This window comes from Boleophthalmus pectinirostris, unplaced genomic scaffold (genome assembly GCF_026225935.1).
Source record: "Boleophthalmus pectinirostris isolate CB_2022bp ecotype Guang Dong unplaced genomic scaffold, ASM2622593v1 HiC_scaffold_4, whole genome shotgun sequence".
Taxonomy (NCBI): domain Eukaryota; kingdom Metazoa; phylum Chordata; class Actinopteri; order Gobiiformes; family Gobiidae; genus Boleophthalmus; species Boleophthalmus pectinirostris.
In genome coordinates this window covers 35,265,889-35,292,718 of record NW_026571353.1, presented here as the reverse complement: position 1 = coordinate 35,292,718, position 26,830 = coordinate 35,265,889, and the positions used below count along the sequence as shown (strand labels likewise).

The following is a 26,830-nucleotide window of genomic DNA, read 5'->3' as shown; positions in this document are numbered from 1 at the left end:
GAGTGAAAAGGGTTAACATTTCATATTTAGCTCTAAAAGTCTGATCAATTCTATACACGTAGGTGCTGTAAAGTCATGGAAAATTCCCTTTAGGTCATGAAAAAGTCATGGAAAAGTTTTGAAATTTTGTCAGTGAAAAAAAGCAGTAAACCTAAATTGTTGTTGTTTCCTCATCACAAACAGACCTGGAGTTGTGTTTTGTTTCATTCACACTTGTTTAACACACAAAATACTTAGGCAGAGTTTTTTCTCTCAAACAGAAAACACTCACTTCCACCTTCTGATGCCATGTGGTGATAAAGGAAGTGCTCCACTGTGTTTTTAAACTACACCTTCACTAGAATCATTTGGATGATTTCAGCCTCCCTGCTGAAGAAAAGAAAATGCAGCTGTTAATTTTAAAACTAGCGCTTCATGACATCACAAGGTGGAACAGAGGATTTTGAGTTTGGGAGAAGTAGACAGACTAATAATAAAAGATTTACTCAAACTTGTGTGAATGAAACAAAACACAAACCCAGGTCTGTTTTTTCAACATTATAACCTGGCTTAAAGCTCACGAAAGTCAATTTTGTGCAACATAGGACCTTTAAAAATATACAGGGGCACTTGCTCGACTACAACCTAATGACATCACAAGGTGGAACAGAACGTTTTGAGGGAGATGGCACAGTATCCACTTTAACTTCAGACTGTTAGTGACTCTGACTTCCACTGTTGTGGGTGAATTGTTGTACAGTTGTAGGGAGTATTATCTGTTACATAAAGGTGAGTTGTTATACAGTTGTAGGGAGTATTATCTGTTACATAAGGGTGAGTTGTTGTACAGTTGTAGGGAGTATTATCTGTTACTTAAGGGTGATTTGTTGTACACTTGTAGGGAGTATTATCTGTTACATAAAGGTGAGTTGTTGTACAGTTGTAGGGAGTATTACCTGTTACATAAGGGCGTGTTGTTGTACAGTTGTAGGGAGTATTATCTGTTACATAATGGTGAGTTGTTGCACAGTTGTAGGGAGTATTATCTGTTACATAAGGATGCTTTGTTGTACAGTTGTAGGGAGTATTATCTGTTACATAAGGATGCTTTGTTGTACAGTTGTAGGGAGTATTATCTGTTACATAATGGTGAGTTTTTGTAAAGTTGTAGGGAGTATTATCTGTTACATACGGGCACGTTGTTGTACAGTTGTAGGGAGTATTATCCGTTACATAAGGGTGAGTTGTTGTACAGTTGTAGGGAGTATTATCTGTGACATAAGGGTGAGTTATTGTACAGTTGTAGGGAGTATTATCTGTTACATCAGGGTGAGTTGTTGTACAGTTGTAGGGAGTATTATCTGTGACATAATGGTGAGTTGTTGTACAGTTGTAGGGAGTATTATCTGTTACATAAGGACGCTTTGTTGTACAGTTGTAGGGAGTATTATCTGTTACATAATGGTGAGTTTTTGTAAAGTTGTAGGGAGTATTATCTGTTACATCAGGGTGAGTTGTTGGAGAATGAACTCTTCCGTTCTCACAATAAAAGCCGGTCAAATCTTTCATGGCCACTTTAAACTCGCCGCACCATCGATCTGTTCTAAAATAAATCTCGCCGTTACCTCGTAAAACATCGACCGAAGGCTGAAGGAGCAGTTCACAGAGCCGACACACACACAGCGTACGTCCTGACCCATAATGCACCTCTGCGGTAATACCATGGCGACGGAGCGACACAAATCAGGCAGCAGCTGTGTCAGAGGTTTGGCACCGCTTCCACATTCTCCATTTAAATCAACTCTGCACAAAACCGAAGCGGACCTATGGAACGCCTCTCAGAGCTCCTATATTACACAAAATGGACTCTCATGAGCTTTAAGTTATGTTCAAATGTTGTTACTTCATTGAAAAACATACCGATATATCGAAATTAGAATATTTTTCCACATGCCTAGTCCTGACCAAGATGAGCTCAAGTAACAATTTTACCCAAATGTAAAATGTGACAGGCCAGATTATACTCCCATGATGTTTTTGAGGTTAAAGGTGAGACTTTTCTGGTGGAGCGTCCGCCATACACATTCACTGCTGAGTCGCATGTCAAAAGATTGGATATGTATCGGTTTTAGGACCACATATCCAAAAGACTAAGGCTACATTCACACTGCAGCCTGAAGTGATCCAAATCTGATTTTTTGGCTTCTATGTGACCTGTATCTAGCCAATGATGTTCATTATGTCTTCTTATATACTTTAACTTCTTAGGTTCTTTTTAAAGACAATGCAGTAAAGTAAAGTGGCTAGCAGCCGAAACATGTCAACAAGGTAAATACACTTTACTGCATTGTCTTTAAAAAGAACCTAAGAAGTTTAAGGTGACCTGTATCTGATCTTTTAATGACAGTCTGAACGACACAGATCAGATTTTTTCAAATGTGACTCAGGACACTTGGATATGTGGTCATAAAACTGATACATATCTGATCTTTTGACATGCGGCTTCAGTCTGAATGGCCAAAGCGCATTCATCCGACCTACACGTTATCAACAAGCCACAAACGTCACTATTCTGCGCTGAAGTAGGCGAAAATTGTTAACGAACTCCGTGTCACTGAAGTGAAGCACATCACCACTCACCACTCTTGGCTCCGTCTCCACATCCACACGTTCCTTTCAACGGACGTCGCTGCCACTGCCCCACAAAAATGCCAACGTCCTTCTTCCAAAAACCTCGTCCTTCTCCTTCTCAATCTCCTCCTTAAAACAAGTAAGTTGTTCATGTTCTGGCTCCGGTACGAGAGGAACTTTAAAATCTCCAGGTGCTCGATGCTGCGTCCATGTTTGGACAACTTCCGTAAACACAGAACACGCTCGCTGCGGTTGACGTCGTCGTGTCTCCAGTGTCACATGCGGGACACTTTTGGGCCGTTTAATGTTCACACTGGAGTCACATACAAGTCACATTTAATTGGAAATGTGAACGACCTCGCAAAAACATTGGATTTCACAAAAAAAATACGAATTGAGCGTTAAGCCCTGCAGTCTGAACGTAGCCTTAGAACCACATATCCAAAAGACTAAGGCTACGTTCAGACTGCAGCCTGAAGTGATCCAAATCTGATTTTTTCATCCCTATGTGACCTGTGTCTGATCTTTTAATAACAGTCTGAAGGACACAGATCAAATTTTTTCAAATGTTTCCCAGGACACTTGGATATGTGCTCCTAAAACCGATACATATCCGATCTTTTGACATGCGACTTCAGTCTGAACGGCCAGGTCATATTCATCCCACCTACACGTGGTACAAGTAGGCACTCACAAATGTACACAAACGTTCTTCTCGTCATATGAAAATTTTGTATGAACTCTGTCAATTCCACCACTACGACTTCGCACAACACGTTCCTTTCTACTGACGTTGCTGTCACTGCCCCACAAAACACCATGGCCAAAAATCTTGTCCTTTTCCTTCACAAAAAAATCCGAATTAAGCCCTGCAGTCTGAACGTAACCCAAGTGGTCTGGGTCGCATTTGAAAAAATTGGATCTGTGTCGTTCAGACTGTCATTAAAAGATCAGATACAGGCGAAAAAATGTGATTTGTGTCACTTCGGGCTGCAGTCTGAATGTAGCCTAAGTTCAGACGGCAGCCTGAAGTCTCGGTCTAAGTCCTGGTCTGGTCCCGGTCTGGTCCTGGTGTGGTCCCGGACCTGGATCAGTTCTGGTTCGGTCCTTGTTCAGTCCTTGTTCAGTCCGGCTTTGCAGTTTAAGTCACGTAAACGGGAAACGGCCGTTATCCGTTTTTTTCCATTCTTCATTTAAACACAAACATCGAAAAACTGAAAAAAGAAATCGTTATCTGTTTTTTCATTTTGGTTTTGGAGACAAATAATGAAGAAAACTGTTGTTTTTTCGTTTTCTTATTTTTGGTTTTATATTGAAAAACGAATGAACGAATGATACACGGGTTGACCTCAGTCTGAACGGTAAGGTTACGTTCTCCCCGCTGTATTCAGGACAAATTGGAGGGATCTTATTGGAACCAAGCGTTTTTTAAAATGATTGCCAAAGAAATGGCTGAGCATGACCACAGGCGGTCCTGGCTCTACAAAAAACAACAAAAAATAAAGAGTCTGCGAGCCAAATGCAAGGAGGCTAAAGACTCAAACAAACGAAGTGGCCGTGGATGTGTAACCTGTCCATTTTACGAAGAACTGGACTGTATTTTGGGAGACGAGCCCAGCGTTTAGGCCACTTCCGTAAACACTGAGCACGTTCGCTGTGTGTGACGTCGTTGTGTCCTCCAATACTCACGCGGGACACTTTTGGGGCATTTAAAGTTCACACTGGAGATCACATACAAGTCACATTTAATTGGAAATGTGAACGACCTCGCAAAAAAATCAGATTTCACAAAAAAATCCGAATTGAGCTTTAAACCTTGCAGTCTGAATGTAGAACAAGTCGCATTTAAAAAAAAAATCTGATCTGTATCATTCAGACTATTAAAAAGATCAGATACAGGAGCAGGGGGGCGAAAAAATCAGATTTGTGTCACTTCGGTCTGCAGTCTGAACGTAGTCGAAATGCACAAAAAACACAACTCCATTTTGTCTGTTTGTGATGAGGAAACAACATTACAGTACAACAGAGACACAGGCTCTTAAATGTATCAGTCTAACCCTGAATAGAGAGAGAGGACAGATAATGAAAATGACTAAAGTGTGGCGCTGGTGTTGAGGGGGAGGTATGATCAGAATGAAGAGTCCCGGTGAGTGACTGCATTTACACAGATACAGCTGTCAGCAATACATGTCTGAAATACTTTAAATGTTTACTGTCCATTCTCCTGGAGTTAAAGGGTCTATGTGACGCCGTTTTCTGATCTGTGTCCTAATGTTTCCTCATCACAAACAGACCTGGAGTTGTTTTGTTTTATTCACACGTTTACAGTGTTGGGAAGGTGACTTTTAAAATGTAATCCCCTACAGATTACAGATTACATATCCCCAAAATGTAGTTTGTAACGGAATCCATTAAATTACTTAAAGTGAGTAACGTAATCTGAATACTTTGGATTACTTGATATTGTCGTGCTTTTTAAAACTACATGAATGTAGCAACGACATCCTGAAAATTCTTGTTTGTTCTCTTCAAATTGTCTGTTGAGCCCAAATCTCCATGAATAAGCAACTGTTTACTGTAAAGTAGCAAAGACAAGGAAATCTTAACATAAGATGTTTAGTCCTGGTTTTAGTTCCTAGTTTAGTCCTGGTTTAGTCCTGGTTTTAGTCCTGGTTTAGTCCTGGTTTTAGTCCTGGTTTTAGTCCTGGTTTAGTCCTGGTTTTAGTCCTGGTTTAGACCTGGATTTAGTCCTGGTTTAGTCCTGGTTTTAGTCCTGGTTTTAGTCCTAGTTTAGTCCTGGTTTTAGTCCTGGTTTAGACCTAGTTTAGTCCTGGTTTAGTCCTGGTTTAGTCCTGGTTTACACCTGGTTTAGTCCTGGTTTAGTCCTGGTTTAGTTTTAGTCCTGGTTTTAGTCCTGGTTTAGACCTAGTTTAGTCCTGGTTTAGACCTAGTTTAGTCCTGGTTTAGTCCTGGTTTAGACCTGGTTTAAGTTTAGTCCTTAGTTTTAGTCCTGGTTTAGTCCTGGTTTTAGTCCTGGTTTAGTTTAGTCCTGGTTTAGTTTAGTCCTGGTTTAGTTTAGTCCTGGTTTAGTCCTGGTTTAGACCTAGTTTAGTCCTGGTTTAGACCTAGTTTAGTCCTGGTTTAGACCTAGTTTAGTCCTGGTTTAGTCCTGGTTTAGTCCTGGTTTAGTCCTGGTTTAGACCTAGTTTAGTCCTGGTTTAGTCTTGGTTTTAGTCCTGGTTTAGACCTAGTTTAGTCCTGGTTTGGTCCTGGTTTAGACCTGGTTTTAGTCCTGGTTTGGACCTGGTTTAGTCCTGGTTTACCTGGTTTAGTCCTGGTTTAGTCCTGGTTTAGTCCTGGTTTAGACCTAGTTTAGTCCTGGTTTAGTCCTGGTTTAGACCTAGTTTAGTCCTGGTTTAGTCTTGGTTTTAGTCCTGGTTTAGACCTAGTTAGTCCTGGTTTAGGCCTGGTTTAGTCCTGGTTCAGTTCTCCTGGTTCAGTCCTGGTTTAGTCCTAGTTTAGACCTGGTTGGTTTAGGCCTGGTTTAGACCTGGTTTAATCCTGATTCAGTCCTCCTGGTTCAGTCCTGGTTTAGACCTGGTTTAGTCCTGGTCCAGACCTGGTTCACTCCTGACTCTGTGCTGGTTTAGTCCTGGTTCAGTCTTGATTTAGTCTTGGTTTAGTCCTGGTTTAGTACGGGTTTAGTCCTGGTTTAGTCCTGGTTCAGCTCTGATTTAGTCCTGATTTAGATCTGGTTTAGTCCTGGTTTAGTCCCAGTTTAGCCCTGATTTAGACCTGGTTTAGACCCTGTTTAGTCCTGGTTCAGTTATTTTGGTAAGATTAACTTAAAGTGCCGTAATAGTCGTGTAATGTTTTAGATTTTAAATAAAGTAATATTTTAATGTAACAAATTACTCTGAATTTCAAGTCATAAATAAATAAAATATTACAGTTTTGAAGTAACTTGACCAACAGAAAAATTACACAATGCACCTTTAAAGTACATCAATATTTTTACTTATATAGATTTTTTTCTTGTGATATTTTTACTTTTACTTCTAATCTTCTGCCACTGTATGTGTACTTTTACTTAAGTAACAAACTGGAGTACTTTATCCAGCACTGGAAGCATCTCCGTCTTGGTGTTTGAGCTGGAGCTCGTATCCAGGCACAAACACAGAAGCGGTCGCTGTGGTAAACCTCACATGGCTTTAGTTAGTGGGAAAAGTCTCACTCAAGAGTAATACGACAAACATGGCAACCCGCAGCTGCCCCCGGGGGATTGGCACAGGACCTGGCAACCATCCATCACGCCTTTAAAGATCATATAACATGTAAAAGTGATTATTTTAGCTTCTAACCATGTTCTGATACTGTTCCCTCATCAGAAACAGACGCGGCGCTGAGTTTCATTCACACGTGTTTCAGCGGTTTAGAGTCTGAAGAACTATTATGTAAAATATTGTGGGTTTTTTTTTTAAGCTTTCTACCATTTTATAACATTTTTCACTCATCAAAAACATATCAGTAGAGGAAGAGCCGTCATCCGTGCATGTTTGAGTAATCTAGCGATCTCTGGTGAGTTGTGAGATTCTCTACGAGGCTCCCCACGCGACAGTTATCCGCAAATATACAAAAACGTGATACGAAACTGTGCACAGGAACTTGTCAAACTGATGCGATGTGCAGAAGTATGTGATGGTGTTGTGATAGTGCTCTGAAGGGGGAGTGACTTAGCACAGAGAGAAGATTCAGAGCATCAAAATGAAAGTGAAAAATAGGTCGTTTTCGATGAATATAGCATTTTCAAAACAAATAAAGGTAACATGGTGATCGAAATATGTTGTTTGTAAAAAAAAAAATTAAAAAAAGAAAGAAAAAAAAAAGTAAAGTAAGAAGAAATAAAAATATCTTTAAAAATGAATTTCCCTATGAATCGAGAATCAGAATAGGGACGGTGGGGACATGTCACAACCAATATTTGGGGAAGACAAAATAATCCCTACCAATAGTTGCCATTTTATTTTAATAAACAAAAATTCTGATATTTTTTCCAAACTCAATAGTATTAATTTAACATGTTTTAGTTCACATTTTGATTATTAGAAGTTCTGAGATGTGTTCAGTGATATGACGACAGGGTTACTCCCGACGCTGTTTCATTGGCTGTAACAGAGTGATGTCATTAGTGGAGCCAGGAGCCTAAACTGGGGAAGCGGCAGGACAGGGCCGCACCTGAAGATGTCGACTTGAGCAGGCGTGAGTGAAGACGCTGCACCAAACTTTGAAAAACTTTTCAAAAGGAACTTACTTGGCTTCATCTTCAATTAAACTTGTCTTATAATGAGTCGCCGCGGAAAAAGAGCGACTATCAGCACAAGTGCACCTCCCAAACGGAGCCCTACTCGTGCTCTGTGAGACCCCGACTCTACTGACAATATTCCATGGAAAAATGTTTGGACATGACCTCACAAATATCTCATCACCAACAAGCAAAGAGAAATCTGCTACAAACTTCTACATCACTGTTTATCCACTAAAGAATCATCTGAGAAGGACAATGGACACAAACTGAAAAACAAAACCACCTCTCACTTATTTTGGACCTGCCCAGACTCTGTGTGTTTTTGGAAAGAATTCATAAAACATAAACTTCTTCTCTCATTTGACCCTTTCTTATAAAGATGTACTGTTTGGTTTTTGCACTGTGCATTAGGGGTGGGCGATATATCGATATTTTAAATATATCGAGATAGTGTTTAAACTCGATATGAATTCTGACATATCGTATATATCGATATAATGCTTATATTCAATTCTGATTTCGCCGCTTCGCTTGTTTACCTTCTCTCTCGTCGCCCCCGCCTCCCTGTTTTTGTTCGCTCGTGTCTCCTTCACTCGTCACTATCACCGCGAACACCGAAAGTTGGTGCCAGTGAAAAACTTCAAGCACCACGAACCTTTTCCACCATTTACACACAAAACCATCAGCAGCACATCCTCATGTTCCACCGAGTCGCGTCCTTTAGCCCGAAAGAAGCTAAACGAGCTGAGCTGCATGAGAAGTGCTGTTTATGCAAATGAGCCATGCGCTTAAGTTTCGTTTCTGTAAAATGTAAACACACGTGCGCAAAACTGCATTAAACACATTATTATCGCAAACGGGCTGATGTGGCTCTAGAGTCTTTATGCTTTATATATTATAAAGTTTAGCAATGTAAAGTTTATTTATGCAGAATATTTTAATTAATAATCTGCTGCAGTGTCACTTGTACAATAGTGTTTGGAAACGTTGGGTTTGATCTGCAGTGGATTGTGAGATTAAACCTCAGAGCTCCTCACTGCTGGATAATAACATGGGTCTATTAAAATAAGGAACATCCTGAACTTCCTCTGCTAAAGGAGCTCATGGTTCTGGTCTGGATAACAGAGTTAATACAAAGATGAGCTTGTGTTAAGTTGTTTTATTTATGAATGAAAAGAAGAAAATATGTATTATTTCTTTTATTTTACAGTTAAATTATTATTTATGTAATTAGGGTTTTTTGTAATCTTAAATGTTCCTGTATGAACTGCCGACCTCTTACACTTCAATTTAAAAAAAGGACCTTGTGGAATTTGGCAGATTTGTTTTTGCAGTTTTCAGTTTTAGGGGGTTATTTTTTCTTGAACATATATCGAGATATATATCGTATATCGAGATATAGCAAAATATATCGAGATATATTTTTTGATCCATATCGCCCAGCCCTACTGTGCATCATACGAAAAGTAAACAATATTATATAATTAATCTGTTAATCTGGTAACCGACCAGTTGGTTTCATGAGACCAAAGCTGAGTCCAAAACCTACACCCTTGTCACCAACTGTATGTCCCTGCTCTTACTGTTTAAAAAAAAAAAAAAAGGACTACACTCACAACTGAACCTGTGTTGCCAGAGCCTTAACCTGCAGATAGAGACACATCCTGGTTTGTCTCATTCTCAGTTTATGGCCTCATGTTGAAAGCTCAGAACCTCCAGAATTCCCTCCTTGAGCTGCAAAGGCTGCACTAGCCCTGACTCACGTGCCGGGGTTTAGATAGTGACCATTCAGATTGGAAACAGGTTTTAGGTTTTAGTTTTAGGTTTAAACCAACTGGATTTCAACACTGAACCAAACGGACCAAATTATAACCTGAAGAACTCGACCGTCATGTCCAGTGTTTTTGTAAATAAGAATAAATCCGCGTTAGAGTCGTTACCAGTAAAAGTTATATTTGATCTGAACATGTTTACCTTGTGTCTGGGGACAGGGTTAGGTCATGTTTGTGGAATTTAAAATCAAAATCTTGCATACAGTTCCTTTAACAGCTGCTGGCTTCTATTTTTAACCCGATTAAAAGAGCTTCCCGTTTCAGTGCAGCTGTCCTCTGGCTCTTTTGGTCTTTTTATACAGAACATGACATCAGATACAATTGTTTTCTATAGATACTCATATTAGAAGTTATGTAATGACGCAGCGTGGAAGAACAATCGTTTTGTTCTTGAAGTGCACGTCTAAAAAATGGGGCCATGAATTTACAGCCTGGACTCCAGAATACACACTTCAGCAATACTTTAACCAGAGACGGGGGTGATTGACAGGTTTTATTTCTCATAAATACACAGAAAAACAGGCATTCTGACTGTGAGTGGGGTCACCTCTCCACAGATCTGACCTGTAACTTGGTCTAGTTTGGTCTCCATGAAGACAGAAAGCGTAAGACCAAACTGTGAAACATTCCTGACAAAGCAATAACATCTACTTGGAGAAAAGTATTTGATGTACACTCCTTATCTAAATGTTTGGTTTGTTTGTTTACAGAGTCATTCAGTCCTGACTCAGAGTAAACCAACAATAAGAGAAAAACATAATGCCATGAAAAACTAGCCTGATTCATTAGACGGTTTCACTTTGCGGAAACCGTCTGACCTCGCAGTATTAGAATTCGTTTGTTCGACGGTAGGTGGGTACGTTTCTTATTTAAACAATCGCTGCTATTTGGTCATGACGTATGTAACGTATCTAACTGGTATATTAAGCTTTTCTCAAATCCCGTAGGAAGAAGGACAATAACGTCTTTCCACTTGATAAAATTCACCACCATTCTCTTTCTTTCGGCTTTAAATCCTCAATCTCGGGAATCGTTGCCAACACAGAATGTCTGTCTTCGTCTACATCCATCTCGACCGTTTTGTTTACTGTTGTGCTGTAACACAAATGGGACCCAGAGAGACACTTGAGTTTGACGTCATGGCTTCACAGCTCTTCTCTGATTGGCCGGTGCACGGTCTACAACTTCCAGGGTTCTTGCAAACCGTCTAGTGTATTCTGATTTCTGACCTAGTCGCTGGAGAGAAATTAAATTGAGAGGCTGGCTAATGAAAAACAGCTTCAACAAACGATTTAGTAAAATGTCTCCGCCAGAAGAAGACCTATTGTGCTTGTATCTGCTCTACAGTTATAATCAATGACACTTGTGGATCATTATGTTATATAACACATTTTATATCATATTATTCATCTACAATGACTTAATAAAAGAAACAAGACCACTGACTTCTGCGTTAGTAAACTGTGATGCCCAATGGCAGCTGACAGTCGCCAGAAAAGTCATCACAATAGACAGCTGCAGGTCACACCAGCAAGAAGTGGATTTTTCTTTCTTTTATACCAAAATTACTATGCGATGCTGCCAAATCCTACATGTAGCACTGATAAAGAAACAAAAAATGAAGAACAATGTGAGTACATCACAGTGGGTGTGTACTAGTGGTGGTGAAAACTGGGTGTTGGTCACTGCAATGACCTTTTGACTACAGAAGATTTACTCAAACACGCACAAATCACTCCAGATACAACTTCGAGAGAGTGCATGAGAAAGAAAAGAACTATAACATGGTTAAAATATGTTATTAGGTGCTTTTTTCAGAGTTTGTTTTCAAACATATATAGACAGTTTCGACTGCTCACCAATGGTCTTCCTCAGGGGAACCACGGGACTATAAACCAGGACGAGGGGGCTTTTTTTACTCTCACACACCTGGGATTCTGTCCTGGGGAAGTGGGACTGCAGATGGCGCTGTCGTCCTGTCTCTACCGGTAGCAAAACTGTACCAAAACCTGTTTAAATCAGCTGAGCGACACGTCACAGCAACATCACGAGACTCTGAGGAAAACCACAGTGAGCAGTCCAAACTGTCAGGTATGAAAATAAGCTCTTGGTCTGAAAAAAGAACCTAATAACATAAATTATTGGAAGAGCAAATGGACCTCATTGGACTAATATGGTTAAAAGCTCTGAAAAGTCGATTTTGTCCAGTTAACGCTACATTACAGGTCAGATCTGTGGAGATTCGCCTCTATTCACAAAAGGAATTAATGCATTTTTGAGCAACATCATAAATGCTAGATGGATGTGTTTAATGTCATACCATGGAACATTCCAGGCAAAGCAATAACATCTCCGTGGAAATCTGTGTGTCATCTGTTCATTCGTTTTTCAAAATAAAACCAAAAATAAGAAAACAAAAGAACAAGTGTTTTCTTCATTATTTGTCTCCAAACCCAAAATGAAAAAAAAAAAAAACGGAAAACGATTTGTTTTTTCGGTTTTCGATTTTGAATGATGGAAATTAAATGAATAATGGAAATGGAATGAGATGTCGGACTGAACCAGGACTAAACTAGGTCCGGGACCAGACTGGAACCAGACCGGGACTTAGACCAGGACTTAGACCAGGACCAGACCAGGACTGAATCCAAGACCAAGACCAGAACTGAGACCAGGACTGAGACCGGGAACAGAACCAGGACTGAGACTGTGGCCAGACTGGGACTGAGACCAGGACTTAGACCAGGACCAGACCGGGACTGAGACCAGGAACAGAACCAGGACTGAGACTGTGGCCAGACTGGGACTAAGACCAGGACTTAGACCAGGACCAGACCAGGACTGAGACCAGGAACAGAACCAGGACTGAGACTGTGGCCAGACTGGGACTGAGACCAGGACTTAGACCAGGACCAGACCAGGACTGAATCCGAGACCAAGACCAGACCTGAGACCAGGACTGAGACCAGGAACAGAACCAGGACTGAGACTGTGGCCAGACTGGGACTGAGACCAGGACCAGACCAGGACTGAGACTGGGACCAGACCAGGACTGAAACCGGTTTAGTCCTGGTTTAGTCCTGTTTTAGTCCTGGTTCAGTCCTGGTTCAGTCCGTATGTGGTGCAAAAGTCCGGCATCACAGTTTAAGTCACGGAAACGGTCGTTATCCATTTTTTTTTCCATTATTTATTTAAAAACAAAATTGAAAATTGAAAAAAACAAATCGTTATCTGTTTTTTTCATTTTGGTTTTGAGACAAATAATGAAGAAAATTGTTGTTTTTTTCGTTTTCTTAATTTTGGTTTTATATTGAAAAACGAATGACAGATGGATTCATGGAGACAAGCAGCCACCAGAAAAGTTACGCAGTGCACCTTTAAAGTCTGTGCGGCGCTACGTTGATCCATTTCTTTGGGTGTAACCTGGTTTGTAACATGTGCGAACCAGAGGAGCACAACAGAAGCTTTGGAGGGGAAAAAACCCGAGCGCGCCAAATCCTGATCCGCACTCACGCGTTCGGTAATACTAACACAAAAACATGCACGGCGCGTTTTATGTGCGGCCAACTTTGAGGCAACGACACCGAAGACAGGAAAAAGCAAGGGACCATCACAATAAAAGGTTCAAACGGAGAGAGCGGTGCCAAGAAGAGAGATGTGGGCTGGACAGAGGAGGAGGAGGAGGAGGAGGACGAGAGGGTCTGCACACACGTCAATACTGGACAGATGGTGCATGAGTTCACTGCCTGTAAGTGGAGGAGTGTGAACAAAGGAGCAGAGAAGAAGAGGAGGGGGAAGACACATACAGAGGGATGGGACATGTACACACTAATTATTCATGGGACATTATAATCCAACAAGGTTCCTTTGGTCTTCTGATAATTTAGGTTATTAGGGTTTTTTTTTTTCAGACCAAGACGAGGAGAAAATTCAGTTTGCCGACGGGACAAAAGTTAGTTTGGTAGAAGACATTTTGTAGCTCATCCAAGCTGCTTCTTCAGTTCCAGAACTGCCCTCTGCACTTTTTCTGTTACGCCCCTGATGTACGTTAATGTACCTAGTGCCGCCGCTCAATTTCATTTCTCTCCAGCGACTAGGTCAGGAATCAGAATACACTAGACCACAGGTGTCAAACATAAGGCCCGGGGGCCAAATCCGGCCCTCCAAGACCTTTAATGTGGCCCTCGGCTGATTTTCTACTAAAATATTTTAATTATATTTTCTATAAAAATATTGGTAATTTTCTGCGGTGCTGAGCAGAGCAGCGTCTCCAGTGTCTCTGTACGTGGCCCCTCCCACCAGAGCAGCACAAATGAAGACTTGTCTCTTTCCAAACGCTCTTAAAGGACGATCGTTTTGACTGTTGACCGTGACACGCTCATCAGAAAAATGTCCAACATGAGAAAAATGGAGCCGAGCGCAGAATTTTCCAAGAAAATTTGAATTCCTGTTTGCATACAAGTTCATGTTAAAACATTGTGTTGAAATTGAATTTTTCTTAAAGTTTAGATTTGTGTTTCTCTGCACAAATATTTGAATTTATTGCTATTTTTGGGGTTTATATGACATGAGTTTTCTGATCCGGCCCCTTTGGGATCAAAATAGGTTGGATACGGCCCTTGGACCAAAATGAGTTTGACACCCCTGCACTAGACGGTTTGCAATCAGTGAAGAGCTGCGAAGCCATGACGTCAAACTCAAGCGTCTGTCTGGGTCCCTTTTGCGTAAACAAAGCGCCGAGATGGATGTAGACGAAGACAGACATTCTGTGTTGGCAACGATTCCCGAGATCGAGGATTTAAAGCCGGAACAAAGAGAATGTTTGTTGAATTTTATCAAGAGTAAAGACGTTATTGCCCTTCTTCCTACGGGATTTGGCGCATTACATACGTCACTACCAAATAGCAGTGATTGATTAAATTAAAAAAAAGTACCCGTACACTGTCGAGTGAACGAATCCTAATGCTGCGAGGTACGATGGTTTCCACGAAGTGAAACCGTGTGATGATTCGGGTTACAGTAATGTTACCATGCCTGCGCTCTTTCTTTCAGTTTTATTTTTGTTTTTTATGTTCTGTTTTTCTTTCTCTCTGACCTGTTGTTTTCGTTCGTTTATTGTCCATTCTGTTTATTGGCGTTGCTTCAGAGCGTTGTGGATGTGTCCGTCTTCCTCTTGTTTGTTTTGTTCATCTGTTATAATGTTGGTTCTGTCAAATAATGTTCTTACGACGGAGAGTTCGTGGCTTTGGGATGTTCCGATGTCCATAAGAGGTATTAACTGGACAAAAGTTAGTTTGGTAGAAGACGTTTCGCAGCTCGTCCAAGCTGCTTCTTCAGTTCCAGAACTGATCCAGAAACGTCTTCAACCAAACTAACTTTTGTCCAGTCGACAAACTGAATTTTCTCCTCGCCATGGATTCTAGCTGGACGACTGAGGGATTCTTCACACATTTCAGACCAAGAATTTGTTTTCAGACCTGACAGTTTCTACTAGAGTCACGTGATGTTGCTGTGACTTGTCGCTCAACTGATTTAGGTTAGGTAAAAAAAGTCTACCGTCTACCGTCGAGCGAGGTCAGACGCTTTCTATGAAGTGAAATTTATTCTTGTTTTTCTTGTTCTGTTTTTCTTTCTCTCTGACCTGTTGTTTTCCTTTGTTTATTGCCCATTTTGTTTATTGGCGTTGCTTCAGAGCGTTGTGGATGTGTCGATCTTCCCCTTGTTTGTTTTGTTCATCTGTTATAATGTTGGTTCTGTCAAATAATGTTCTTACGACGGAGAGTTTGTGGCTGTGAGATGTTCCGATATCCATCAGAGGTATTTTGTTCAGTGTGTTTGTTTTTGTTTTTTTCTGTGTATTTTTGTTTTGATGCTGCCATCTTCCCTGTGCGTGATGTAATTATTATACGAATTATTCGCTGGACATTTTGTGTAATTGCCAACAGATAATCTCCATTGTACAGTGGTGGAAGAAGTACTCGATTTTGACATTCAAGTATTTTATTTGCTCCTATCTGTACTTTTACTTCAAGGTGCACGATGTAACTTTTCGGTTATGGGTCTGGCACCTGCTTGTTTTATGGAAATGTCATTGCATTTCATTTATTTATGTAACACAACTATTATGAATTAATATTGGTTGGTTTTCTTTACGTCTTCTCTCTTTATTCTCTTAATTGTGTGATATGTTTTATGCTTTTCCTCTCCGGGTTTTTCGTTTTTGATCAAATAAGATGAAGTTTATCGGCTTCTTCGTGTTTGTTTTGGTTGGTTTGGCACTGGCTTTCTCCTAAACCATCACTGCTTTGGACCATCAGAAGAGAACCCTAACTAGCTGGAGTTTTTCTCGCAAAAAATCGTGAACTTCTACTTTTTCTTCATTCATTTCTGTTTGTCCAGCTTGTGATAAAAAGAACGATCAATCTTGTGGACATGTAAAACCTTAATGGAAATCTGTAACCCACTTATTTTCAGTCAAATCAACCATTCTGAGAGGAATCTGGACCAGTTTCGACTCCAAACCACAGAATAAAAAAAAAAGAATGGGGATATTATATGAATTTGGCCTGGACTCGTTTGCCTCGTTAGTCAATAAATCTCATGTTTAGTGAGATCTGCTGCAGCTTTGACCTGGGGATTGTCAAAACCCGACAAATGCTCCATCTTCTTTCTCTCAGATCATCCCCAGCGACACCAGCTACACCCGAACTTACATGATCCGACTTTCCTCTGTGTAGAAGTTGTTCCAGATTCAAATGAGGTAAAACTCCAGAGTCTATGTCTAAGTTTATATGATGACGGTCTGAACAGAAGACGTAAAAGTGGCGTAGAGTCTTTTTATTCCATGTTTAGACAAGAGTTTTCAGGAGGAAATCTGCGTGAAAAGGGGTGTGGAAATCGATTGGTGGTGATGTATGGTGATGTATTCCCCTACAGATTACAGATTACATAGCCCAAAATGTAGTTTGTAATGTAATCCATTAAATTACTGTAATCTGAATACTTTGGATTACTTGATTTATTGTAGAGAAGCAGAGACGAGGATTTTGTAATATAAGATGTTTTATCTGCTAAAAGACAATGAAAAGCCCCGACTTTCCTCAACCATATTAAAAAGTATTACTGATAGAAGAGGAGACACGTCCGCACAGCATGGTTAAATCCTGTTAAATCCTGGTTTAGACCTGGTTTAGACCTGGTTTAGACCTGGTTTAGTCCTGGTTTAGTCCTGGTTTAGACCTGGTTTTAGTCCTGGTTTAGTCCTGGTTTAGACCTGGTTTTAGTCCTGGTTTAGTCCTGGTTTTAGTCCTGGTTTAGTCCTGGTTTAGACCTGGTTTTAGTCCTGGTTTTAGTTTTCCTGGTTTACCTGGTTAGTCCTGGTTTAGACCTGGTTTAGTCCTGGTTTAGACCTGGTTTAGCCCTGGTTTAGTCCTGGTTTAATCCTGGTTTAATCCTGGTTTAGTCCTGGTTTAGATCTGGTTTAGTCCTGGTTTAGACCTGGTTTTAGTCCTGGTTTAGACCTGGTTTTAGTCCTGGTTTAGTCCTGGTTTTAGACCTGGTTTAGACCTGTTTTAGACCTGGTTTAGACCTGATTTAGACTTAGTTTAGACCTAGTTTAGACCTGGTTTAGACCTGGTTTAGTGTCCAGCAATGAGTGGAAGTATGAGAAAAAAAAAAAAAAAAGGATATAGCCCAAAATGTAAAAACAGGAAAATACCGCCGTGTAATCCACTTATTTCAACAAAGTAACTGTAATCCAATTACCACTCACTGAAACAGTAACTGTAACTGAATACAGTAACTCCGGTACATGTAATCCGTTACTCCCCGACACTGTGTATGTGACATAAACATGTACATGACGTGAGCAGATCTGACCAGTTGTGTCAACTTTTACACTCTGGACAGTGGTTTCAGATTTTTGCGTTTTTAAGCCCCAACAAAACCATCACCGTCTAAACGAAAGTCACTTCCGATACAATATTTTGTCGATTTTTACCCGCCAGTGTTCTCGTGTAAACAGGCCATAAACTGACAGTGCAGAGACAGTCAGAGGACAACAGAGGCAAAACTCCAGAGTCTCAGTTTCACAAAGAGTCCAGCCAATTGTCTGTGCTCCAAAGGTTTAAGAAACAGATTCAGTTTGAATTTTCCAAAACATTAATTTAAGCTTTTTAGTACAAACTCTACCGAAACACTTTGTTGATTCACGTCCAAACAAAAAAAAAAAAAGAATTCATAATAGGTCAAAGAAAGTCATAACTATAACTATAATACTCAACAAATTCAAATTTTTTCTTGCTTCGTATTTGTTTGTAAAGCATCCAAAAAGCACTACACTGGCCCCTCGATTATCGCGGGGGTTACGTTCTAAAAATCCACGAAGTAGTCAGCTTTATATTTGACAGTGATTATATCTGTTTTAAGGCTGTAAAACCCCTCACCACACACTTTATACACTTTTCTCAGACAGGATGCAAGCGCAGGAGCCTTTGTGGGTGCAGAACGTTTCGTCGACATTGTGGGTTTTGTCGGGGAGAAAATTTGTAAACACACAGCACTTCAGAATCACACTGTTAGAGGTCGAACATTTATGTAAATTTGGCAACTGAACACATTCTGTACTGTACAGGAAACACGGCACAGAGGAGATTGATTGACAATGGTCTACAGTCCCAGGACGCAGAGAGAGGAACACAATGCATGTTCATACACTGTAAAAAAAAAAAAAAAAAAGGCATGCAAAATTGAACTAAAAAACATCCGCAAAACAGTGAGACAGCGAAAGGTGAACTGCGACATATTGACTGTATATAAAGCCCCGTCCACACTAGTTCATATTCGAGTCGTTTTCGTTGTGGATGCAGTGTTCGTCCACACTAATCCGATGGAAAACAGCTCCAGAGACGGAACGATCTGGTGCCTCCAGGTCCCACGAAGTTCAACTGAGTCGGCACTGTGTGGACGCCTGAAAACGCTGATACACTGACGTACGTCTATGCGCCGCGAAGTAAGGCTAGAATATATGTCCATTCATATATACGATCTGTGTGTTCGACCTGCAGACGTGTAATCTCTGAAAAGTTTAACATGAACCATCTCCAACGCCACAGGTGTCAAACATAAGGCCCGGGGTCCAGATCCGGCCCTCCAAAACCTTTAATGTGGCCCTTGGGTGATTTTCTACTAAAATATTTTTATTATTTTTTCTATTAAAATATTGGTAATTTTCTGTGGTGCTTAGCATAGCAGCATCTCCAGCACCTCTGTACGTGGCCCCTCCCACCAGAGCAGCACAAATGAAGACTTGTCTCTTTCCAAACGCTCTTAAAGGACGATCGTTTTGACTGTTGACCGTGACACCCTCATCAACAAAATGTCCAAAATGAGAAAAGTGGAGCCGAGTGCAGGATTTTCCAAGAAAAATTGACTTATTCCTGTTTGCATTCAAGTTATTGTTAAAACATTGTGTTGAAATTGAATTTTTCTTAAAGTTTCAGGTTGTTCATAATATTATAATATTATAATAAGAAAGAGTTCATCAATTAAAAAAGATTTCTGTAATAGATTTGCGTTTCTCTGCACAAATATTTGAACTTATTGTTATTTTTGGGGTTTATATGACATGAGTTTTCTGATCCGGCCCCTTTGGGATCAAAGTAGGTTGGATACGGCCCCCGGACCAAAATGAGTTTGACACCCCTGTCCAACGCGATAGAAGCAAAGAACAGACTCACCATCAGCAGAACACCCCTCTGTCACAGAAAGAACACTCATATTCCACTGAATCATGTCCTTTAGTCCGACAGAAGCTGAACCACATCAGCGCACAAGGAGCGAGCTGTTTTTTGAGGGCTCAGTTTATGCAAGTAAACAAATATGCTCAAAGCTGTGTGGATAGAGAAGGCTAACGGACACAGAAACGACATATCTGGATGCAAATAGTTTCTGATACGGTGATTCGTTTCAGTGTAGTCTAAGTCTGATGAATTATTATTATTATTATTTCAAATCCATGAGAATCCCCAGTGCAAACAGCGCACCCGTGTGTGTGTGTGTGTGTGTGTGTGTGTGTGTGTGTGTGTGTGTGTGTGTGTGTGTGTGTGTGTGTGTGTGTGTGTGTGCATGTGTGTGTGTGTGTGTGTGTGCATGTGTGTGTGTGTGTGTGTGTGTGTCTGCGTCTTACCCTGGAGATGGAGAGGGGCAGGTTGAAGTCCTTTCCCCCCGCCAGTCTAAAGCCCCAGGGGGCAGGGCCGTTCAGGGTCACGCTGTACTGGCTCATGGTGCTTCTCGCTGGGGCACGATGGAGCTTCTGGAGGAGGTGGAGAAGCGAGGAGATTCAGAGAAGGTCAAGAGTCACAAAACACTGCGGTCTGAGGAGAGAAAGCAGAGAATAAAGGCTTTAAAGGTGCACTGTGTAACTTTTCGATTCGACATTAAACAGCTCTGACCATATATTTATCTTAGCATTTTTGGCTGTAATTGAATGAATGTGAGAAAAAAGTGCGTTCTGACTGTGGGTGGAATTCGTGTATCATTCGTTCATTCGTTTTTCATATTAAAACCAAAAATAAGAAAATGAAAAAACATCAATTTTCTTCATTATTTGTCTCCAAACCCAAAATGAAAAAATGGATAATGATTCGTTTTTTTTCAGTTTTCGATTTTGTGTTTAAATGAAGAATGGAAAAAATGACGAAAAACCGGGACTAAACCAGAACTAAACCGGTCTCATTCCTAGTCTTAGTCCCGGTCCCTTTCTCAGTCCCTGTCTCAGTCCTGGTCTGGTCCTGGTCTCAGTCCTGATCACCCGACAGTCTATGTGGGCGCAACTCCGGGCCGTCCCGACAGTCCTGGTTCAGTCCTGGTTTAGTCTTGTTTTAGTCCTGGTTTAGTCCTGGTTTAGTCCTGGTTTAGTCCTGGTTTAGTCCTGGTTTAGTCCTGGTTTAGTCCTGGTTTAGTCCTGTTTAGTTTTAGTCCTGGTTCAGTCCTGTTTTAGTCCTGGTTTTCAGTCCTGGTTTTCAGTCCTGTTTAGTCCTGGTTCAGTCCTGTTTTAGTCTAGTCCTGGTTCAGTCCTTTAGTCCTAGTCCTGTTTTAGTCCTGGTTCAGTCCTGTTTTAGTCCTGGTTTCAGTCCTAGTTTTATGGTTCAGTCCTGTTTTAGTCCTGGTTTAGTCCTGTTTTAGTCCCTGTTTTAGTCCTGTTTCAGTCCTGTTTCAGTCCTGTTTTAGTCCTGGTTCAGTCCTGTTTTAGTTCTGGTTTAGTTCTGGTTTAGTTCTGGTTTAGTCCTGGTTCAGTCCTGTTTTAGTCCTGGTTCAGTCCGGCATCGCAGTTTAAGTCACGAAAACAGGAAATGGCCATTATCAGTTTTTTCCATTGAGTGGGGTCGCCTCTCCACAGATCCGTCCAGTAACTTGGTCTCGTTTTGGTCTCCATGAAGATAAAAAGGTTTAATGTCATACTGTGAAACATTCCAGACAAAACAATAACATCTCCATGGAGAAAAGTTACACAATGCGCCTTTAAACCTGATTTCCCATGTATTTTGTTTATGTATTTGATAATCAGGAAGTGCACGTTAGCATGTTAGTTAGTAAAACAGTAGAAATCAAGTATAGTGCATGTAAGAAGTCAGCTCTAAAAGAATTGGACTGCTCAAAAATCAGTTTGTTTTTGTTTTGTTTGTTTCATCATGGCTTAATTTAGTTTTTTATCATTTTATTTTATTTTATTTTTATTTTTTTATTTTGTTATTTTTGTTGTCTAAATAAATTTTGTAAATCCACTGACAGAACACGACAACACTTCAAGCTGAATTGTTGTGTGGGATCAGTGTCGACCAGGACTAAACCAGGACTAAACCAGGACTAAACCAGGACAAAACCAGGACTAAACCAGGACAAACCAGGACTAACCAGGACTAAACAGGTCTGAAACAGGACTGAACTAGGACTAAACCAGGATTAAACCAGGAGTAACCAGGACTAAACCAGGACTAAACCAGGACAAAACCAGGACAAAACCAGGACTAAACCAGGACTAAACCAGGAGGACTAAACCAGGACTAAACAAGGTCTGAAACAGGACTGAACAGGACTAAACCAGGATAAACCAGGAAACCAGGACTAAACCAGGACTAAACCAGGACAAAACCAGGACAAAACCAGGACTAAACCAGGACAAAACCAGGAGGACTAAACCAGGACTAAACAAGGTCTGAAACAGGACTGAACCAGGACTAAACCAGGACTGAACCAGGACTAAACCAGGATTAAACCAGGAGTAACCAGGACCAAACCAGGACAAAACCAGGAGGACTAAACCAGGACTAAACAAGGTCTGAACCAGGACTGAACTAGGACTAAACCAGGATTAAACTAAGAGTAACCAGGACTAAACCAGGACTAAACCAGGAGTAACCAGGACTAAACCAGGACAAAATCAGGAGGACTAAACCAGGACTAAACCAGGCCTAAACAAGGCCTGAACCAGGACTGAACCAGGACTAAACCAGAACTAAACCAGGAGTAAACCAGGACTAAACCAGGAGGATTAAACCAGGACTGAACTAGGACTAAATCAGGACTAAAACAGGACTGAACCAGGACTGAGTGTCAGGATCGGCCCAGAGGTGAGATTAGTCCTGATTAGTCCTGGTTCAGTTCTGGTTTAGTCATGGTTTAGACCTCGTTCACTTTGGTTCCAATATTCTTTCTTTTTTTAATGTTTTTTTTTTTTTTTTTTTTTTATTAATTTATTATTTTTTTCATCAGGTCCAGTCTTAAACCGTTTCAGCGGTGAACTGATCCCACGACAATTCAAGCTGAATTTATCACCATGTGCTCAGGTGGGAATTGAACTGGCAACTCTCCTTTCTGTCCCTCGACAAATGATCTCACTTAATTAACGCGACTTTTTTTGTGTTCGTTAATTAAAAGGGCCCTGCGTGTTTAGGCTGAGTTCTTTTCTCAAACTGAAAAAACACTCGCATGAAATCCACCTTGTGATGTCACGCGGTGATACGGGAAGTGCTCCAGTGTGTTTTTAAACTCCACACACCTTCACTAGAATCATTTGGACGCTTTTAGCCCTTAAATTGCCGATCTCTACTGAACTAAAGGTAAATGTCAATGTGAAAACTACCACTTCATGACATCACAAGGTGGAGCAGAGCATTTTGAGCCTTGGAGATGTAGACAAACTAATAATAAAATAAACAAAACACAACTCCAGGTCTGTTTTTGAGGAGGTAACAAAATTAAACACGTCTTAAAGCTCAAAAGGGACAATTTTGTGTGATATAAGGCCTTTAAATAAATATAATTTTTTCAACATACCACAGGAAAAAGGTTCTAACACAATAATTACACAATAAATATTACAATTCCAGTCTACAGAGTCATGATCTGTCTGTGGGAAGACTTCTTATCTAACTTAAGTTAATCAAGAAAACAACTGTTTTGAGAATCAGATAAAATTACAAATAAAGTGAAATTCAAACTCGCAAAGTATTTCAAATTGATGGAGTAAGATTACAGCTCTAACGTCACATTACACACAAGAAGGTCTCACAGACGCAGCGTGCAAATTGTAATTAAAAAAAACAAACAAATGGAAATGTATTTTTATTTTTTATTATTATTATTATTTTCTTTTCTGCTTTTGGTTATACCTCATTTCTGAAGATTCTGAAAATAAATAGCTTAAAAAAAGATTAAAAAATAAATAAATAAATAAGTTTCTAAATGCAGAAATATAACAGGACCTTTACATATCGCACTTTCAATTTCAACGTTGCAACAGCAAAGTAGGAACAGCAAACAGAAAAAAAAAAAAAAAAGCAAGATAAAATTGAAATATATATATATATATATATTTTTCTTTTCTTCTTTCGGTTATACCTTGTTTTTGAAAATTATGAAAATCAAGAGTTTAAAAAAGTTAATAAAAAAAAAAAAAAAAAAAACTCTTTAAATGTAAAAATATAACACATATTGCACTTTCAATTTCAGTGTTGCAACAGCAAAGTATGAACCGCATCCAGATGAAAAAATAATGCCAAAAAAAAGAAAAAAAAAAAAAAGATATCAAAATTGAAATTGTTATTTTCATTTTATTTTTATTTATTTATTTATTTATTTTATTTTCTTCTTTCAGATATACCTTGTTTCTGAAGATTCTGAAAATTAAAAAACAAAAAAAAAAAACATTTCTAAATGGAAAAATATAACTTGACCTTTACATATCACACTTCCAATTTCAATTTTAATGTTGCAACAGCAAAGTGTGAATGAACAGCATCCAAATGAAAAAATAATGCAACAAAAGCGAGAGATTAAACACAAAGATAAAAAAAAAAAAAAAAAAAAGAGGATATTTAAAGTGAAAATACAAGATAATGTGAAATAATAAGTTTTAACTAAAAGCTGAGTACAGTATGACAGTACATGAACAATAATAAACAGCAGATTTAACCAAAAAAGTCAAATATTTTAACACTTTATACTTATTCTAGATGAAAGAGTGTCTAAAAGTCTCTATCTACTGCACAGGCCAAGTATTTCAGAATGAACCGTACCTCTGCGAGGCCAAATCCAGATTATTTACACTGATTCTTAGACAATGTAATCCCCCGATTCCCCAGTCCGGTCCGGCTCCTGTCCCGAAAGCACAACGCGTGTGAGCGAGGTGCGGAACGAGGGAGGGCTCTTATACAGCGACGGAGGAGAGAGGAGAGAGAGGTGGAGGAGGGGAAACCGAAGAGAGAGGAGGAAGAGGAGGAGGAGAGAGAGGCCAGCGAAATGATATGTGCTGGGAGGGGAGGGGCGACGGAGGCAGGGGGCAGCAGAGGAGGAGGAGGAGGAGGAGGAGGAGGGTCAGGGGGGTAATAAAGGCAGTGTGGGAGCAGGCTAAGGGCTAGGCTAATCTTTCATCGAGATTATTTTTGGAACATGGGCTCAGAAGTATTTCAGGGGAGACCAACTCAGATTATAACTAACTCTATCTTATTTTAACCGGCTTAAAAACAAACCCAGACCTTGTTCGTTTTGAAAGGTTTGCAATGGTTCTTCCTCACGTACTTGTGTTTTCAGAGCATCCTAAGTGTTTTCAGAACTTTCAGGGGTCATTGTGGGGTTTTGGCATCACTGTAAATCAACAACAACCAACATGCTTATACAATACATCCATCTATCCATTTTCTTATCCATAGCCGGGTCGCAGGGGAAGCAGTCTAAGCAGGGACTCCCAGACTTCCTTCACCCCGAACACTTCCTCCAGCTCCTGAAGCATTTTCAGGTCAGCCGAGAGACATAGGGCCTGTTTACATGAGAATGCTTGCAGGTGAAAATGATAAAATATTAATATAATAATTAAATATAAATATAAATATACGGCTGTAGTGTAAACACTGTAGTGTTTCCATCTACACTGCCCAAGACACAAAACTCTGGTCAGATCTGCTCACACTGCATACGTGTTTACGTCACATATGTCACCACCGAGCGTCACCACCGAGCCGCCTGCCTGCATCCCCAATCAAATTCCACACACTTTTGCGTCACCGTGTGCACGCAGATTTCCTCCTGAAAACGCTCGTCTAAACGCAAAATAAAAAATGAAGACGCGACGCCACTTTTGCGTCTTCTGTTGAGACCCTCATCATATAAACATAATCATCATCCCTCCAGTGTGTCCTGGGTCTACATCCGTGAGACATCCGAGCCCCCTCAGCTGGCTCCTCTAGACGTGGAGGAGCAGCAGCTCTACTCTGAGCTCCTCCTGTTTGACTGAGCTCCATTTATTTTATTTGTACAATAGCTACAGTACTGTCCTATACTGACCTGTGGGGACCAGGACTGAACCAGCACTGAACCAGGACTAAAACAGGACTAAACCAGAAATGAACCTGGACTGAGTGTCGGGACAGGCCCAGAGGTGAGATTAGTCCTGATTAGTCCTGGTTTAGTACTGGTTCAGTCCTGGTTAAGATAATTTTAGTCCTGGTTCAGTCCTGGTTCAATCCTGGTTTAGTCCTGGTTTAGTCCTGGTTTAGACCTGGTTCAGTCCTGCTTCAGTCCTGCTTCAGTCCTGGTTTAGTCCTGGTTTAGTACTTCATTCTCCAATTTTCTTTCTTTTTTTAATTTTACATTTTTATTTTTGTTTTACTATTATTATTTTTAATCAGGTCCAGTTATTAAGTCCAAGCAATGTACAGAAAAAGGAAGAAAAAAATAAATAAAAATACAAAAGCACCGCATGAAAATCCACCAAGGTAAACGTATTAAAGTCCTGTTTAAGAAAGTACCTTCACCCATGTACAGTACTTCACTACTACCACTTTGTCACCCATCCCCCCACTCCCCGATTAAAGTACCCATTAAAATCCCCTGTATATAAAACACAGAAACAGTTCCTGGTCATTAAACAGATGGACCTGAGCTGTAGTTATGGCCATATTTCTCATGTTTCTCCAATATTCCCAGACGGATCAATCCCACGATGCATTGCTGTGTGTAATCTAATCTCCAGGAGCGAGAGTGCCCCTTGTGGTCGACTGTTTGTTTATGAGGGCTCCATATTTCATGTAGTGACAGCGCTGCATTGGTTTTAACCCAGCGCCGCGGCTCTGGCTTCTCTCCTCTCACACATCAAAACTGACAGAGATCTGGAAGGGCATCAGGGGCAAAGTTAAAGGTCCTATATGAAGCAAAATTGACTCTTGTGAGCTTTAAGTCACGTTAGAATGTTGTCACCGCCTCAAAAACAGACCTGGAGTTGTGTTTTGTTTCATTCACAAGTGTTTGAGTAATTACCGTAATTTCTGGACTATTGAGCGCACCTTAACTTAAATTTTAAAAGTGTACATAAAGATATTCTGCACCTCAATATAAGCCGCAGGTGTCCGCATCTTCAAGAACGTTTTCGAGTTCGGGCCACCCGCTTTTATCATCTCCAAAGCTCAAAATGCTCTGCTCCACCTTGTGATGTCATGAAGCATAAACCTTTTCCCTTTAGTTCAGTAGAGATCGGCGATTCCAGGACTAAAATCATTCAAATGATTCTTCGAGCTGGGTATCATTTAGA

At 40.3% G+C, this 26,830-nt stretch overlaps 1 protein-coding gene across 1 annotated transcript in view; it reads right to left on the bottom strand.

Annotated features, from left to right (window-relative positions):
• The window catches only part of pdlim5a (PDZ and LIM domain 5a), a 209,212-nt gene extending 184,796 nt beyond the window's left edge, over positions 1 to 24,416 (bottom strand). The window contains 2 exon segments of the mRNA XM_055161738.1: positions 19,934 to 20,120; positions 24,324 to 24,416. Coding sequence (XP_055017713.1) covers positions 19,934 to 20,029 — 96 coding nt within the window. The 5' untranslated portion in view covers positions 20,030 to 20,120; positions 24,324 to 24,416.
• Between the last annotated feature and the right edge of the window lie 2,414 nt (positions 24,417 to 26,830).